The sequence below is a fragment of the Agelaius tricolor genome, unplaced genomic scaffold (assembly GCF_023055355.1).
Source record: "Agelaius tricolor isolate 1412-34295 unplaced genomic scaffold, bAgeTri1.0.p SCAF_33, whole genome shotgun sequence".
NCBI classification, from domain to species: domain Eukaryota; kingdom Metazoa; phylum Chordata; class Aves; order Passeriformes; family Icteridae; genus Agelaius; species Agelaius tricolor.
In genome coordinates, this window is record NW_027269293.1 from 260,916 (window position 1) to 279,140 (window position 18,225).

General features: G+C 53.6%; 1 protein-coding gene across 1 annotated transcript; it reads right to left on the reverse strand.

The window, feature by feature from the left end:
• Positions 1 to 2,397: 2,397 nt before the first annotated feature.
• Positions 2,398 to 17,318, reverse strand: SLC25A42 (solute carrier family 25 member 42). Its single transcript, XM_071451582.1, has 8 exons — positions 17,223 to 17,318; positions 10,467 to 10,583; positions 8,214 to 8,325; positions 6,428 to 6,453; positions 5,191 to 5,357; positions 4,139 to 4,255; positions 3,645 to 3,796; positions 2,398 to 2,868 (listed from the first exon to the last, which is right to left on the reverse strand). Exons 2-8 carry the CDS (start codon positions 10,542 to 10,544, stop codon positions 2,543 to 2,545), a joined length of 978 nt encoding a protein of 325 aa, XP_071307683.1. The 5' UTR covers positions 10,545 to 10,583; positions 17,223 to 17,318; the 3' UTR covers positions 2,398 to 2,542.
• Positions 17,319 to 18,225: the final 907 nt, after the last annotated feature.

The window sequence follows — 18,225 nt, forward strand, 5'->3', positions numbered from 1 at the left end:
AAAAGGTGAACAAAAGGAGGCAATCAGCCCCTAGAAGATACAAAGAGAAGATCCCAAACCAGCCAAGGAGCTCAGGGAAGTTCCCCAAACCATCCCATGGTGCCTGAAGTGCCTGGAGCATCCAGGCTGTGAGGGGAAAACATGCTTGGGCTGTTGGAAAAACGCTAAAAAGCTGCAGTTTTGACGTTTTGGGTGCATTTTTTTGGACCTGGTTTTCTTGAAGTGCCAGTGCGGGGCTCAAGGTGCAGGAAGAAGCAGGAGGAGGGAGAGGGAAAGGAAAACAAAAAGCACAAATTTGGTGGTGATGCTTTAAGGATCCGTGAGAAAGGGGAGTGGGAAATTAAATCTGAGAGGAATAAAGTGAAAAATTAGGGAAATGCAGGAAAGGAAAAAAGGACAAAAAAAGGGAAAAACTCCTGTTTTGCCTTTCTCAGAGCTCTCCCTGGCCAGCACACCTCAGAAAAAAATCTGGAACGTGTGTGAATCCATGCAGGGAAGAAGAGAAGGGAAGGGAACACTCTGTTTCCCCTTTTCTACATTCAAAAAAAAGGAAAAAAAAAGGAGAAAAAAAAAAAAAGAAAAAAAAAAGAAGCTTTTCAAACCAACCCAAAGCAGCAACAGGCTCTGAGAAACAAAAGCACCAAAACCATCAGAGGCTGAACTCAAGGACCTGCCCCTGGACAAACACCCAGCCTGCAAAACTCGTGGGGAAATTGGCTGAAATTCCGAATTTCAATCAGGGGCAGCTGCTAATTAAAGAAGGGCTCCCGGAATTCCTGCTTCTCCCAGCTGGGAGGGGACACGGAGGGACAGGACATGAACACTGCTGGGAATCCCTCCCTCTGCATCAGGACTAGAGCAGGGTAAATTGGCTTCTCCATTGGAGAAAAGAAATGGGGGCTGAGCAGGGGACAGCAGAGCTGGGAGCTCTCCACAGCCCCCCAGAAATGACACAGAATTCGGGGCCACCACCTCCCCAAAGCCCAGGGATCTGTAACTCCCAGGGAATCAGGGAATGTGTTGCCCTGCTGGGCCGGGGGGCAGAGCTCTGAGGCTGAATTCCAGTTCCAGTCTGCCCCTTCCAGTGCTGGGAGCAGCACCTGTGTGCCAACACCCAGCGCCGCCCCCACAGCCCCCATTCCTAAGGAAACATTTGGCATCAGGAGCAGCTCCGTGCTCCCAAGAAGTGCAAAGACAAAAAAGAAAGGAGAAGGCTGCTCCTGCCCCCTTGTGCAATTCCTTCCACTGCCACCCACCCCGTCCAGCTTCCACAGCTGGAGCACAGAGCAGCCAGGAAAGGACAGCTCTGAAGGTCAATCTGATCCTTTCCCTTGCATTATGGACTCTCTGGAAAGGGATTTTTCCACCTTGGTTTGTGTAATCTTTCATCAGAGGAGCCTGAAGTCTGCTCTGACCTCTGAGTTTAACAGAGGGATGGATCACCCACCAAAAAAACCCCCAAAAAAAACCCATCTCCATTTCCCTGAAAACTGATTGGAGAGAGGAGCAGTGAGAGATGGTGGAATCCCAGCTGGAAGGGGCTGGCACTGCAGGGTGAGCCCACAAGGGTTAAACTCCGAGGGGATCTGGGGCTGAGGCAGCTGAGGGATGGGTTAGTGAGCACAGGGCCAGGACCTACACAGCAGGTACCAAAGGGGACAGCTCTGTCTGGGGACAGCCCGGGCTGCAGCAGGGTTTGTTCTCCCCGGTGCACAGAGCACCGATAACACTGAATGAACAAACACTGCGGGGCATTGGAGGGCGGACAGCTCCTCCCTCGGAGCCTGCAGCCCTGGAATCGCTGCCTCTCCAGGGCAGGGCGGCACAGAAGGGAACACAAATCAGCCGGAGCGGATCCAGTCTGGGAATCCAGGCATGGCCCTTGCTGGGTGACACCCGCGGCACACAGAGGAAAATTCCCGTCAGGAAAGGGCTCAGAACTCCCCTCCTCTGCTGCCTCCAGTCTTTGGTAATCTCAGAGGGACACCACAAACGAGGGACATCGATGCAGCTCAACCCAAAAGCAAGGAAATCCACGGGGAGAGGGCAGCATTCCCAGCCAGAGGAAACATTCAGCTTTGGGAACAAATGTAGTGTCCTGGGCCTGCCCTGCCCTGCCTTCACAGCCCAGGGGAATCTGCAATTCCCTACGGACCACACTGGGATATTGCACTTGGCAGCATGTAGGGAGCTACAAAACTGCCCCTTCCCAGAGCCAGGGGCTCCTTCCCAACAGCTCCGAGCCCCCTCTGCCACGGAGAGCCAGGTGAGGAGCCAGGAGCAGCACAGGTAGGGTGGGGAGGCTCCACTCCTGGGGACAGAGTCCATCAGAAGGGCGAGGCAGCTGCTTGGGAGGACTCAGCTCTGCAGGACCGGGAATTTTTCACTGAGGGAAACGGTTAGGCTTCTAAATTAAAATGGGAGAAAAAAAAACCAATCCGGGAACAACAGGAAAAGAACCCCCAACAAAGGGGCGAGTTCCCAGCTGCAGGAGCACGTGGGAGGCCAGGGAAGAATGAACTGCTCTCCCTGCAGGAAGCCACTACCTCTCGAGGCCGGGGCCGTGCTGCAGCTTGCGGAGCAGGATCTGCGTCAGGTCGAAGGTGGTGAAGCTGATGCCCACGGCGATGGGGCCCTTCACCCAGTTCATGCTGAGCCCTTTGTAGAGGCCCCTGACGAGTCCCTCCTCGCGCACGATGTCCTGCATGGTGAGCAGGATGGAGCTGTAGGTGTGGCCCAGCACGCCGGCCGTCTGCATGCGGCGCCGCACCACGTCCAGCGGGTACGAGGCCGACTGCCCGATGAGGCCGGCGCACGCCCCGAACAGCAGCCGCTCCGGGGGCGAGGGCTGCGCCTTCCCGCTGTGCTCTGGGGGGACACATGGGGGGGAGTCACTCACCACGGAGGGCTCCTTCCCGGGGCTGTGCTCGGGAGGCTTTGCTACCCCCAAAACCCGAAAACTCGGGGTTTGTTTTACCACAAGGCGCTCTCCTCCCAAGGTTTTGTTCCCCAGGTTTTGCTCCCAAAGCTTTGCTCCCCAGGTTTTGCTCCCAAAGTTTTGGTCCCCAGGTTTTGCTCCTCAGGTTGAGCTCCCAAAGTTTGGTTGCCCAAGTTTCATTCCCAAAGTTTCGCTCCCTTGCCCCGAACAGCAGCCGCTCCGGGGGTGAAGGCTGCACCTTCCCGCTGTGCTCTGGGGGGACACATGGTGGGGAGTCACTCACCACGGAGGGCTCCTTCCCAGGGCTGTGCTCATGAGGCTTTGTTACCCCCAAAACCCGAAAGCTTGGGTTTTGTTTTACCACAAGGCGCTCTCCTCCCAAGGTTTTGCTCCCCAGGTTTTGCTCCCAAAGTTTTGGTCCCCAGGTTTTGCTCCCCAGGTTGAGCTCCCAAGCAAAATCATTAGAAAGGGCCCCCAAAATCACTAGAAAAGCTCCCACAAAACAAAACCCCAAGTGATGTCACTGACAAAACTCCAAAGTTTTGTTCCCCAGGTTTTGCTCCCAACTCAGTGCACAACCAAGTCCTTTTCCACCTGGAAATTCCCCTTTTTCCCTCCGCAGTTCAGGCCCAGCTTTCATTGCCCCCAGCCCGGGGCTGCTCAGAGCCCTCGCTCACCCCAAACCTGCAGCATTTCCCGGCTTTACCTGCGTGCACTTTCTTCAGCGTCTCGTAGGTGAAGAAGCTGAGGCCAGCGTAGGGGATGACGCCCAGGATGGTGGGTGTGAAGCCCCTGTACAAGGTTTTCAGCCCCTCCTCGCGGGATATCCGGATGAAGACGTGGACAATGCTGCTGTACCTGCCGTGGGGACACGGGGAGAGCAGACCTGCGCTGGTCAGCGGCTGGGGTGCTCCCAGCAGGGCTCCCTGATGGATTAATTGGGAATTAATTTGGCTCCGAGCTCATCGGGCAGCTCGGAGGGGGTTTCAGCTCTCTTGGGTCCTCCTGGGTCCAGCTGCCCTCCTGAACTGGTCTCCCAGTGCCCATCTCCTCCCACATCCACGCCTCTGGGCACTGAATCACTGCTCAGACCCCGGGGCTGTATCCCACCAAAGGCTCCCAGCAAGAAATGACCCAAAAAAGGGCAATAAAACCACGTCACCTTATAAAAACCCAGAAATATGTGTGTGAGGCACTTACATCTCCTTGGGTGTGACAGCCATGCGGGCACGGACCATGTCCAGGGGGTAGGTGAGCATGGCAGCCGTGGTGCCAGCCAGGGAGCCGGCAATGAAGCGAGGGAAAGGCGTCAGTGCCCTGGAGTGGGGTGAGAGAAGAGACCAAACGTCACCTGCAGCTGCAGGTCCCACCTGGCTGCTGGCAACGGCCCTGCTCTGCCTGCTGGGCATCCCCAGCCACGCCACAGGGAAAATCCGTGCGGAGAGGAGGCCCAGGGCTCAGCTGGAGCATCCCCTCACAGCTTCCTCTGCCTTGGAGCTTCCTCCTCAAATGTTCCGCCTTGGAGCTTCCCCCTCACAGCTTCTCTCTCAGAGCTTCCATCTTGGAGCATCCCCCTCACAGCTTCTCTCTCATAGCTTCCATCTTGGAGTTTCCCCCTCACAGTTTCCTTTCCCCCGCAGCTTCTCCCGCCAAGGTTCCGCCTCACAGCTTCCCCTCAGAGCATCCTCTCAGAATTTCCCCCTCAGAGCTTCCCCCTCACGGCTTCCCCTCAGAACTTCCCCCTCGGAGTTTCCATCTTGGAACTTCCCCTCACAGCTTTCCCCTTGGAACTTCCCCTCACAGCTTTCCCCTTGAAGCTTCCTCCCCAGAGCTTCCCCTCACAGCTTCCACCTTGGAAGCTCCATCTCAGAGCTTCCCCCTTGGAACCTGGACCTTGGAGCTTCTTCTCACAGCTTCCCCCTCAGAGCTTCCATCTTTGAGCTTCTTCTCATAGCTTCCCTGTTGAAACCTCCACCTCAGAGCTTCCATCTTGGAGCTTCCCCTCAGAGCTTCTCCTCAAGAGCTTTCCTCTCAGAACCTCTACATCAGAGCTTCCCTCTCAGAGCTTCCATCCTGGAGCTTCCCCCTCAGAGCTTTCCCCTCAGAACCTCCATATCAGAGCTTCCCTCTCAGAGCTTCCATCTTGGAGCTTCCCCCTCAGAACCCCCACATCAGAGCTTCCCCCTCACAGCTTCCATCTTGGAGCTCCCCCCTCAGGACCCCAGCAGGATCCCGATCCCGCTGCCTCTTACTTTCCCTGGAATCCGTAGTAGTTGCCCAGGATCTGCTTGTACTCCTCGTGGGCGCAGAACTGGATGGCGGCGTAGGGGATCACCCGCACCATGGTGGCCGAGTTCCCTCTCCAGAGGCTCCAGAAGCCCTCGTTGAGGTAGGTGCGATAGATCAGCCTGTACGCTTCCTGCGGGGAAAAATCACCCGTGGGGAGCAGGCCAGGGGGATAGGAGTGGATAAATCACCCGTGGGGAGTGGATAAATCACCCGTGGGGAGCAGGCCAGGGGGATAGGAGTGGATAAATCACCCGTGGGGAGCAGGCCGAGGGGATAAATCACCTGTGGGGAGCAGGCCGAGGGGATAAATCACCCATGGAGAGAGGATAAATCACCCATGGGGAGCAGGCCAAGGGGGTAAGAGTGGATAAATCACCCGTGGGGAGAGGAAAAATCACCCGTGGGGAGCAGGCCAAGGGGGTAAGAGTGGATAAATCACCCATGGAGAGTGGATAAATCACCCATGGAGAGTGGATAAATCACCCGTGGGGAGCAGGAATGCAGGGCAGGGAGCTGAGCCCACAGATTCACCCCTCCAATCCCCTGCCCACAGAACCGCCATGGGCACCCCAGCACATCCACGTGCTGTAAAACACAGCTTGTGTGGAATAAATGGCTAAAGAAATGGAAATGAATTATAGGAAAATATCGGAATTGCACTGTGCACGTGTTTGTCAGAGCATTTCCATGCCCGGATCCCAGAATCCAGTGAGGGGAGAGTGAAGCTCCAGGCAAGAGCAAGGAAGGATTTTTAGATCCCAGCCTGCCTCATTTTCCCTCTCAGGGAAGACACAATTTACACAAAACCCCTTCCCAAACCCAAATTCATCTCCCTGGGAAGACACAATTTACACAAAACCCCTTCCCCAACCCAAATTCATCTCCATGGGGCCAGGCAGGAACATTTGGATCACAAACACCACACGTGGAAAAGCTGGAATGCACAAGGAAAAACTACTCAGGAAGCCAGGAGAGGGATCAGATCCTGGATTTAATTCCCTATAAATGCTGGAACAACTCCTGTGGGGAATGAGCACTAGAAATGGTCCCAAGATCACCAGGAATGGTCCCAAAAACACAATTCCCAGTCTTTCCCTCTATGTTTTCATGGAATGCTGCTGATAAATCCCCAAAAAAGCAAAATATCAACAAAAGATTAATTAAACACTTCAGAGCAACAGCAGACAGACATCACCTTACCTTGGCAGAAAATCTTTTTGAAGACACTAAAAATAAAAACGACAAAAAAAAAAGATTAGGGCTTGCAAGACATAAAAATAAATATTGATCCGTGAATCCCTAAATAAGGGACAAATGATCAGGTGTTTTGGCTAAAGGGATAAAAATGGAAGAAAAAGAATGAATGCAAGAGGAAATAGAGATTCTTTGTCTTGTAAACGCTCCCATAATTTAGCACAAAAGTCCATTTCTTCCCCCCACTGCCTGTTAGGAAAATTCAGTTTGTGCAGAATAAATGAATAAATAAAAACAATTAATGAAAGAAAACCCATCAAAACTGCACTGCTCACTTATTTTTCAGAGCATTTCCATGCCCAGATCCCAGCCTAATTCCGGAATCCAGCGAGGGCAGAGTGAAGCTCCACGCAAGAGCAGCTCCATCCCAGCCAAACTCAAATCAACTCCCTGATTTTTATATTTTTTTTTCCCCCTTCCCTTGCATCCACCCAAAGTGACAGCACCTCCTTATCTGTGGCAGGGCTTGGGAGGCAGGATTTGTTTGGCAGCTCTGCCAAAGGAAGGGAAACCCCTGACTGGAAAGCTTTAATGAAACGTGGCTCCAATTAAGGGGCTGCTGCAGCTCCTGCCCGGCTCATCTCAGGCTCTGGGAGCCTCTCGAGTGCATCCAACAATTCCATGCAAATCCATTTTTCCCCACTGCTGCTCCCCTGTGCAATTCAATGCTTTTATTTGTTTTTATTTAGAATTTTTCTCTTTTTTTTTTTTTTTTTTTTTTTAAGAATAAAAACGACCTCGATGAACAGTGATGGTTATCAAGGGGGTTTTGCTCCTTTAAAAAATTATTTAAAATAATAAAATTGTTGAGTTGTGGGAAATTGAGTTTGGGATGGGAAAGCTCATCCACCCCTCTGCCATGGACAGTCTCCACTATCCCAAGCCCCATTCCTAACTGAAGGCACCACTTTGATGATCCAAAGGTATTTTCCTTCCTCACAAACAGAGAATAAAACCCCTTAGGGCAGCAGGAGCCTAAAAAAACCCTCTCAGATCCCAAGAAACTGCTCCCATTGGAAGATTTGAACCCCATCCCTTCCAGCCCCTGGGATGGGCTGAAGCACACAGGGATTTTTAGGAATGCCCAGATTCCAGGTGATCCCCTGGCTCAGCCCAGCTCCGTGCCCCTGATGCTTCCACCCTAAAACGAACCTGGGTGTGTGGTTTGGGTGGGAAAACCCAAAAATTCAGGAGCCAGGGGCAACCCCAGCCCCCCCGATCCACATCCCAGCAATTCCAGAGCTCCTTGCTCTGCCCAGAATGAGAACCATGTGAGCAGAAATCAATTCTAAATTAAATGTCAGCCAGGGATTAGGCTGAGCCCAACTCAGTTAATCTGGGACGTCACCAGGCTTAAAATTCTTGGCCTTCCCAAATGTCCCCAGAACGAAAGGCCTGTGCTGTTCCCTTTGGGGTAATTGGAGGAGCTGCACTGCACCAGAGCCCACAATCCCCAATCCTGCTGAACACGGGGAAATTCCCTGTTCCACTCGAGCAGAGTCATCAGGGCAGTGGCAATGCAGGGGTGCCAGAGCACACAGACCCAGCAGGCGGCAGCTCCAGCGCCTGCTCCCTCTCCTTTTGGGGAGAGCTGGCACAGCCTGGGCCCCAGCCCAGCCCTCACAGCCCAATTCCCCCTTCCCAGAGCCCCCACATCCCCAGGAGCGTGAGCTGGATGGGCACAAAGAGCTCGGATTAAACACAGGTTGGGAGAACAGCCCGGAGGAGTCACCTTGGAACATGATTTTTGTCCTGTCCAGAGGAGCCACTGCAGTTTTAGCCACGGCCCCAGCCAGAGCCCCAGACATCAGCGAGTTCAGCACTTTCTTCTTCTCCTGGTTATCCTGGCAAAAAAACATTGGATAGATGGAAAATAAAAAATCAATGCCACAAGGAATAATGTTCCACCTTTTGTGCAGCATTCACCCCAGGGCCAGGATTTGGGTCCAAACGTTTCACGGGGTTTCCAGCACAGTGCATTGCTGGTGGGACTGGGAGGCAGAATTCCAAGCATTCCTCCTGCATGTGTTGTTTTCTCCCCGCTATTTCTCTTTTTTCTCCCTCCCCACGATTTTCAGGCACAGGCAGAGGGGAAGTTTCTGGAAGAGAAGCACCCCAGCCCTATTCCCACACCATTCCCAAGCTCCAGAGGGTCAATCCAGGCAGTTTCCCCCTCTGATGGGTGGAATGAGAAGGATTTTGCTGCTGGCATTCCTGCCACAGCTCACAGTTATAAAATCAGCATTTTTCTCCCACAGGGAACAACAACAACAACAACAACAAAAAAAGCCACAAAAATCCAACCCAGTGGAGGTTGTGGAGTGAGAACAAGCCCAGGCTTGTGAACTTTTGACACTTTGTGGAGGGGTTAACATTTTCCTTGTGTTTCCCAACCCCAAAGTTAATGTTTATGACCCAAAACCCCTGGGTCAGCTCAATTCCCCCTCCCCAGCCGTGCAAAGGTGAACTTCAGCCCCAGATCTGGGTTAAACCCAGCAAGGCCGGGAGGAACCTCCCTTCTCCTGAGCTTCCAGGAGCAGGGAAAGCACAGAGGGCTGCTGCTGGGGCAGCCTGGACAGGGAACTGGGCTGTGTGCCACTGGGAGCTGGCCTGTGTGCCACTGGGAACTGGCCTGTGTGTCACTGGGAATGGTCCTGTTACTGGGAATGCTCCTGTTACTGGGAATTGTGTCCTGTGTGTCACTAGGAATGGTCCAGTCTGTAACTGGGAATGGTCCTGTTACTGGGAACTGGCCTGTCTGTCACTGGGAATGGTCCAGTCTGTCACTGGGAATGATCCTGTTACTGGGAACTGTCCTGTCTGCCACTGGGAATGGTCCTGTTACTGGGAACTGGCCTGTGTGCCACTGGGAATGGTCCAGTCTGTCACTGGGAATGGTCCGGTTACTGGGAATTGTGTCCTGTGTGTCACTGGGAACTGGCCTGTGTGTCACTGGGAATGCTCCTGTTACTGGGAATTGTCCTGTTTGCCACTGGGAAATGGCCTGTGTGTCACTGGGAATGCTCCTGTTACTGGGAATGGTCCAGTCTGTCACTGGGAATTGTCCTGTGTGTCACTGGGAATGCTCCTGTTACTGGGAATTGTGTCCAGTCTGTCACTGGGAATTCCCAACCCCTTCCCAAGGGGATGGGAAGGTCAGGATCCCCTCCCAGTCCCTGGACTGCAGCTTTTGGGAGCCCAGAGCTCAGATCCCAGCCTGGTTTGGGGCGGGAGGAGCTCAGAGTCCATCCCACTCCACCAGCCCAGGCTGCTCCAAGCTGGCCCTGGGCACCTCCAGGGTCCTGCTCTGGGAATGCCAGCCCAGCCAGGAATTCCTGCCCAGTATCCCACCCATCCCTCCCTCCTGGCACTGGGAGCCATTCCCTGTGTCCTGCAACTCCATCCTTCATCCAGAGCTTCTTGTGGCTCCTTCAGGCACTGGAAGGTCACAACCAGGTGACCCTGGAGCTTTTCCAGGCTGCACAATCCCAGTGTTCCCAGCCTGTCCCCACGGCTCCATCCCTCTGATCACCCTGGAGCCGCCTCTGGGCTGGCCCCAAACCCTCCAGGGCCTCGCAGGGCTGGAAACGGAGCTGCAGGTGGGGCCTCACCTGAGAGGGGGAATTCCCTGCCTGGAGCTGCAGGTGGGGCCTCACCTGAGAGGGGGGAATTCCCTGATTCCCTGCCTGGAGCTGCAGGTGGGGCCTCACCTGAGAGGGGGAATCCCTGCCTGGAGCTGCAGGTGGGGCCTCACCTGGGAATTCCCTGCCTGGAGCTGCAGGTGGGGTCTGCCCTGGGAATTCCCTGCCTGGAGCTGCAGGTGGGGCCTCACCTGAGAGGGGGGAATCCCTCCCTGGAGCTGCAGGTGGGGTCTGCCCTGGGAATTCCCTGCCTGGAGCTGCAGGTGGGGTCTGCCCTGGGAATTCCCTCCCTGGAGCTGCAGGTGGGGCCTCCCCTGGAATCCCCTCCCAGCCCCTGCTCTCACCTCTGCAGGAATTCGGGCCGGGACGGGCTCCACATCCCTCTGGAATTCCACTGGACCTTCTCTCACACCATTACCCATACCAGGCACTCTGCCACGGGGCCAGCAGAGCTCCAGCTCCTAAAAACAACCCAAAAAACAAAGGGAAAAGGTCAAAAATGGGAAATATCCTGGAGATACAACACGGGGTTAGGGAGTGAGCCACCCCCAGCTGAAATTTCCATTTTCAGCAGGAAACTCCTCTCCCAATTCCCAGGAAAAGGGCATTTCCAGGATCCTGGTGCCATTTCCTTCCTTTAAGGTGTAAATGGATTTTTAGGGGGTGCCAGGTAAAACCGGCGCCATTCATATCAACCCTTCTCACCCCACAAAGAACTCAGCTGCAATAAAACACCCAAATATCCACAATTTCCAGGGAAAAGGGGCAGATCCTGCCCTCTCCCAGTGAGCATTTTTGGCTCCTTGGGAGCGCTGAACAAGGAGACACCGGAGAAGGAAAATGGAAATTTAAAACGCTCTGGAAAAAGGGGAAAAAATAGTCCCAGGAATGAGCTCCCCCAGGAGCAAGGGGAGGTTATTTGGGGCAGAGAGGGATCCAGTGCCTCACACGTGCCACAAGGGCCATTGTGGATTTGTTCTGGCTCCCAGGTTTCTCCTGCTCTGAGATGTTCCCCAAGCTACAGGAGGACAGGTCGGCCTGACCTTGGCTGCAGAGCGTGGATGAAGGGATAATTCTATTTAAATGGAGTAATTTGCCTTTTTAGCTCTGACTTTCTGATATTCCTGCCCTCTACGCTGCAGCTTGTCCCGCCTGGAGTCCCCAGGGCTGGAACTGCTGCTGTGCAAACCCCGAGCTGCTCTCAGAGGGGCTCTGCAAGGACCAAAACCCCTTTCCTGAGCCACAAAGCTGCTCCAACAGCCCCACGTGGGAAGGTGAAACCCTCCAAGGAACGTCTGATGGGGAAATGAGGATTCCCGAATTCAGGCCCCTCTTGCCCCCAGCACTTCCCTCCCTGCGATGCCTGTGAAACCTCGGGCACCACGTTTTGCTTACGTGGGGATAAAAAACCATTTCCAGCCTCTTTTTCCCTCCTTTTTTTGACCATCTCAGGTGCTTTATGCTTGTCAGCACCTTTCAGATGTGCTGACCTGCTTTTCTTCCCCTCATAAATGAACGCCAGCCCTCATTTCCCCGGCCTGGCAGCAGATTTCAAACACAAAGCTCAGCCTTGGCTGCACTCAGGTGTGACCAATTTGGGATGAAGGAGCCTCATCCTCGCTCCAAAGTGGGGAAAACACACCTGGAGGCCTTTAATTATTCCAGAATTAATGATGCTTTGGGTCAGCGAGGACTTTTAGGATCATCCCATCCCACCCCACACTTCCAGCACCTCGAGTGACTCCTCTGGGAGTTCCCTCACCCCAAAATTCCCTCACCCCAAAACTCCCTCGCCCCAAAATTCCATCCCCAAAATTCCCTCACCCCCAAAATTCCCTCACTCCAAAATTCCATCCCCAAAATTCCCTCCCCAGTTTCCCAATTCCACGCTCCCCCTCTCTCCTCCCTCTGTTTTGTCCTCCCCCTCGAGGCCTCAGCTCGATGCCCCCAAAGCTTCTCCTCGCTCCCCAAAACTCTGGGAAATTGGGGAAAGCCCAAATCCAGGGGTGCCCAGCCCCTGAGGCCGTTTGGGAGCTCAGGGAGGGAACAGTGGAGGCTTTAATGGGATAGAACACCCCACAGGACCCTTTAATGGGATATGACACCCCACAGGACCCTTTAATGGGATAGAGCACCCCACAGGACCCTTTAATGGGATATGACACCCCACAGGACCCTTTAATGGGATAGAACACCCCACAGGACCCTTTACTGGGATAGAACACCCCACAGGACCCTTTACTGGGATAGAACACCCCACAGGACCCTTTACTGGGATAGAACACCCCACAGGACCCTTTAATGGGATAGAGCACCCCACAGGACCCTTTAATGGGATATGACACCCCACAGGACCCTTTAATGGGATAGAACACCCCACAGGACCCTTCAATGGGATAGAACACCCCACAGGACCCTTTAATGGGACAGAACACCCCACAGAACCCTTTAATGGGATAGAACACCCCACAGGACCCTTCAATGGGACAGAACACCCCACAGGACCCGGGCAGCGCTGCTGGAAAAGCTCCCTCGCCTCACCCCGAGCCAGCAAAAGCCCCACGAGCACCAGGAGCAGAGATCATCCATAATTATTATTAATTGTTCCTAATTGTTTCCAATTAATTCTAATTCTTTCTAATGGCCTGCAGTCGTTTCCTTCCCTTCTCGCTCCTCCTGATCTCCCAGGCCTGGAAAAACACTTTGTAAAATTCCCTTTTGTTTTTGGACAGGTGCAGGTTTCATCCCTGCAGTAAATGTAGGGCACAATATCAGATTTACCCCTGCCAAAAATAAAAACAGCCCTCCTTGCCCCCCAGAACAGAAACGGTGCTGAAGGGCTCAGGAACGCAAAATGCAACTTTCTCTGAAAATACAACAACTGGGAAAGGGAGGCCCGACAGGAAATTTGCCAAATTTGAATGATGGCATTAAGGCTGGATTTATTTTTGCACCATTTACTCCACAATATTCCCTTTTATCCCCTTTAGCCACATTCCTTTTCTATTTTTAGTGCCTGAGCCTACAAACACCTGTTTGTGTGCTCCATTTTACACATCAGCATGCACAGGCTCCGGGGCAAAAATAGCATTTATTTATTTGTTATTTTTATTCCCTTCTGCTGGCCTCAAAGCTGGATTCCATTTTGGACTCGGGCTGGATTCCGAGGTCAGGGGATTATTCTGACCAAGAATTCACAATGGAGCCACAAAACCCAAAAAATCATCTTGAAATTCAGTCTGGATTAAAGCTTTGGTGTCAATTTGCAGTGCCTGGGAGTAATCAGAGTAACGGGAATAATCAGAATAACGCGAATAATCAGAATAATGGGAATAATCAGAATAATGGGAATAATGGGAATAATCAGAATAATTGCTCCTTCACACAGCCCAAAATTCCTTCACACAGCCAAAGAGCAATTATTCGGATTATTCTGATTATTCCCATTTTTCCCAGCGAGCTGTGACCCAGCAGAGGGAACCCTGGCAAGGGAACACAGAGGGATTATTCTGATCATCCCCATTATTCTGGTTATTCAGGTTATTCCCATCATTCAGATTATTCAAATTATTCCCATTTTCTGCAGGAATTTGGGAGCCAGCAGAGGGAACCCTGGCAAGGGAACCCTGAGTGATTATTCAGATTATTCCCATTATTCAGATTATTCCCATTATTCTGATTATTCAGATTATTCCCATTATTCTGATTATTCAGATTATTCCCATTTTTGTGATTATTCCCATTTTTCCCCAGGGGTTTGGGGCCAGCAGAGGGACCCCAGGGCTCTGCCCTCCTGCCCTTATCAGCAGCAGTTTTATCTCAGGGAGGGCACAGCTCTCCCAGCACCAACAATTCTTCTCTTTCCAAGAAAAACAAAAACAAACCCAACCCCAACCCCTCCCTGTGCTCCAAAAAGTTGCTTTTAAAATTTAAGTTTGATTATTTTCTGGAAAATCAGGCAGCACAATTGCTGTTATTCATAATAAACATAAAACAGAATTCATTCACAAAAAAAAAATCAATTTTTCTATTCACTTTTTAGAGTGAAAAAAAAGGAAAAATCAGAATAAATCTTCCTCCAAGTAGCAGCAAAGTGACTCAAAACCAAAATAACTCCTGGCTCCTGAGGGTTTTATTTTTTATTTTCCTGCCAGAAACCTGTCTGACCTGTACCAAACCCATCCCAGCCCAGGGCCCTGCTTGGAGCTTTGTGCAACCTCCTGAAGCCAAATCTGTCACACCAAAACCACCTGGAGCAGGGCAGGGCAGGCCAGAAATGAAATAAAATAAAATAAAATAAAATAAAATATAAAATAAAATATAAAATAAAATAAAATATAAAATAAAATATAAAATAAAATAATTAAAAAATAAAATAAAATAAATAAAATAAATAAAATAAAAATAAAAATAAAAAAATTAAAAAAATAAAATAAAAATAAAATAAAATAAAAAAAAAATAAAAAATAAAATAAAAAATAAAATAAAAATAAAATAAAAATAAAATAAAAAATAAAATAAAAAATAAAATAAAAAATAAAATAAAAAATAAAATAAAAATATTAAATCCTCAATGAAATTCTTGGGGTTGCCAAATTCCCTTGTCAGAGCATTCCTGCTGAAATCCAACCCCAGCACAGCCCCAGCCCCTCTTTCCTCAGGTCCCGGTTAGGGAAAATAAAGATAAAATAAAAATAAAGATAAAATAAAAATAAAGATAAAATAAAAATAAAGATAAAATTAAATTAAATAAAAATAAAATTAAATAAAAATAAAATTAAATAAAAATTCAGAACGGAACAGGACAGGCACAGCTCTCTCTGCAGACGCTGAGGGGCCTGAACCCAGCCATGGTTATTCTGAATTCCTGGGCTGGGATTGGCCCAAGCCTGGCCGAAGCCTCTCCTCCCTCAGGGTTTTCCTGCTCTGCTCCAGCCCGGAGCTGTTGAAAACCTCGGGACGTTGTGAAAATGCTCCAGAAATGGACCCGAGCCACGGCAGGAGCAGCCAAACCCACACACACACACTCAATGTGATGCAGCTTCAAAGCCGCTCCAAACCGGCAGGCAGAAGGAAAAAACACCATAAACACCCACAAAAATGGGGAAAATCCATAAAGAGACAGAAAAAATAGGGAAAATCCATAAAGAGACAGAAAAAAAGGGGGAAAATCCATAAAGAGACAGAAAAAAAGGGGGAAAATCCATAAAGACACAGAAAAAAAGGGGGAAAATCCATAAAGACACAGAAAAAATACGGAAAGTCCATAAAGACACAGAAAAAAGGGGGAAAATCCATAAGACACACAAAAAGTACGGAAAGTCCATAAGGACACAGAAAAAAGGGGGAAAATCCATAAAGCCACACAAAAAGTACGGAAAGTCCATCAACATACATTAAAATATGGGGGGGAAAAAAATTCCATTAACATACACAAAAAAACGGGGAAACAATCCATAAAGACACAGAAAAAAAATGGAGAAAGAATGGGGAAAAAATTCATAAAGACACACAAAAAATGGGGAAAAAAATCCATAAACACACACAAAAAAAGGGAAAAAATGCCATAAAGACACACAAAAAATGGGGAAAAACTCATCAGGACCCAAAGCACATCCCGGGCAGCCCAGCCGCAGGGTTTGGGGGCCCTCAGCCAATTCCGCTCCGCACGGGCTCGGGCTGGGGCAGTTCCAGCGTTCCCGGCTCTCTCTGTACCCTGGCAGCTCCGAACCCAGCCGGGAGCTCCTGGGAAGGCAGAGCAGGGAACTGCGCGAAGCTTTTGGCTCTTTTAATTGCAAATAATCTCATTTTCACACCCCCTGCGCAGGCGAGATCCCCGCCGTGCCCCGCGTCTGTCCCGCGGCAGCGCAGAAACTTCCCTGGGCTGCAATTTCAGCTTCGGGGCATTGAAATGAACAAGAAAAATAAAAAATAAAATAATCACATTTATCGTCTGGGGAGGGAGGGGAACAGAGCGGGCACAGGGGGAAGGTGGCAGGGCAGGAAAAGGGACACGGGGGTGGCAGGGCACGAAAAGGGACACGGGGACAGGCTGGGAATGAAAAAGGACAGTGGGACACAGTGGGAAGGTGGCAGGGCACGGAGAGGGACACTGGGACACACCGGGAATGAAAAGGGACACAGTGGGACACAGTGGGAATGAGAAGGGACACTGGGACACAGTGGGACAGGCGGGGAAGGTGGCAGGGCACGGAGAGGGACTGGCAAGGCGGGAGCAGGGCAGGCTGGGGCCAGGAAAGTGTGGGAAGCAGGGAAAGCAGGGGCTGGGAAGGCAGGGAAACAGGCAGGGAAACGGAGAACAGGTGGGGAAAGCGGGCAGGGAAAAACGGGGGGAAAGGAGCAAGGAGGAAAGCAGGGGAAAAGGAGCAGAGGAAAAGAGCAAGGAAGAAGGACGGGAAAGGGAGCAGGGGGGCAAAGGGAGCAGGGGGAAAAGGGAGCAGGGGGGAAAGGAGCAGGGGGGAAAAGGGAGCAGGGGGGAAAAGGGAGCAGGGGGGAAAAGGGAGCAGGGGGGAAAAGGGAGCAGGGGGGAAAAGGGAGCAGGGGGGAAAAGGGAGCAGGGGGGAAAAGGGAGCAGGGGGGAAAAGGGAGCAGGGGGGAAAAGGGAGCAGGGGGGAAAAGGGAGCAGGGGGGAAAAGGGAGCAGGGGGGAAAAGGGAGCAGGGGGGAAAAGGGAGCAGGGGGGAAAGGGAGCAGGGGGAAAGGGAGCAGGGGGAAAAGGAGCAGGGGGAAAAGGAGCAGGGGAAGCGCAGCCCTCGCTCAGCCCCGCCGGGAGCGCTCCCGCAGCCCGGGCCGGGCCTCCCGCGGGGGCCGCAGCCCGGAGCGAACGCAGCCAAGGCCGGCCCCGCTCTCCCGAGCGCACCGAGGCGGCCGCCGAACGAGCGGCGCTCGGTGTCCCGGGCGCTGCCCGCGGGCCCGGCCGGCACGGGGTGACCCCGCGGGAGGCCGCGCCAATGTCACCCGGGGCCTCGCGCCGCCGCAACGCGCGGGCCGGGCGGGCCTCGGCAGCCGGGCCGCGGGACCGGGGCCGCGGGGCCGCGTCAGCGCCGGCGGCGGGGCCGCCCCGGCCCGTCCCGCACTCACCGGCTCCGCTGCGCGTCCGCCCCGGCCGCGTCCGCCGCCGCCGCCAGGCCGCCCCCGCTGCGTCGCGGGAGGCGGGGCCCGCCTCGGGGCGCGGCCAATCGGCGCGGCGGGGGCGGAGCTCCGTGCGCAAGGATTCGCTTCGCGGCGAGGATTGACAGATGAGACGGCCAATGGATGAAGGAGGGGCGCGGCAAGAGGCGGGGCGGCCGTAGCGGCACGGGGCGGGCGGGGAGCGCTCGGTGCGGGGGCGGGGAGCGCGGCCGGGCCCGGGGGAGTGCGCGGGACAGCGAACGGCCCCAGGGCACCCCGAACGGCCCCAGGGCACCCCGAACGGCCCCGCCGGGACTGCCCGGGACAGCGAACGGCACCGGGGGAGTGCCCGGGACAACGAACGGCCCCGCCGGGACTGCCCGGGACAGCGAACGGCACCGGGGCACCCCGAACGGCCCCAGGGCACCCCGAACGGCACCGCCGGGACTGCCCGGGACAGCGAACGGCACCGGGGGAGTGCGCGGGACAGCGAACGGCCCCAGGGCACCCCGAACGGCACCGCCGGGACTGCCCGGGACAGCGAACGGCACCGGGGCACCCCGAACGGCCCCGCCGGGACTGCCCGGGACTCTGAATGGCCCCGCCAGGAGCCCGAACAGCCCGACCGGGGATCCCGAACGGCCCCACGGGGAGCCCAAAGAGCTCGCCCGGAGACCCCGGCGAGTGCCCGGCTCGAGGAGCGACAATGCCGCCCGTTCGCACCGGGGAGCGCCCGGGGCTCCCATCCCGGGCGTCCCGGCCGGCTCCGCTGTCCAGCACGGCCCCGCTGGGAACAGCAGCGGCTCTGCCCGGTCCCCGCGGCCGCGGCGGTGAGAACTCGGCTCCAGCAGCTCTCGGTCAAAGGTGAAGGAAATGAAATCCCGCGGGTTTGATCCTCCCCCGGCCTTTGGGGCTGCTCTCCCCACCCCAAAGCCACCCGCACGGCAAAGCTCGGGAGCCCCGGGCTGCACCC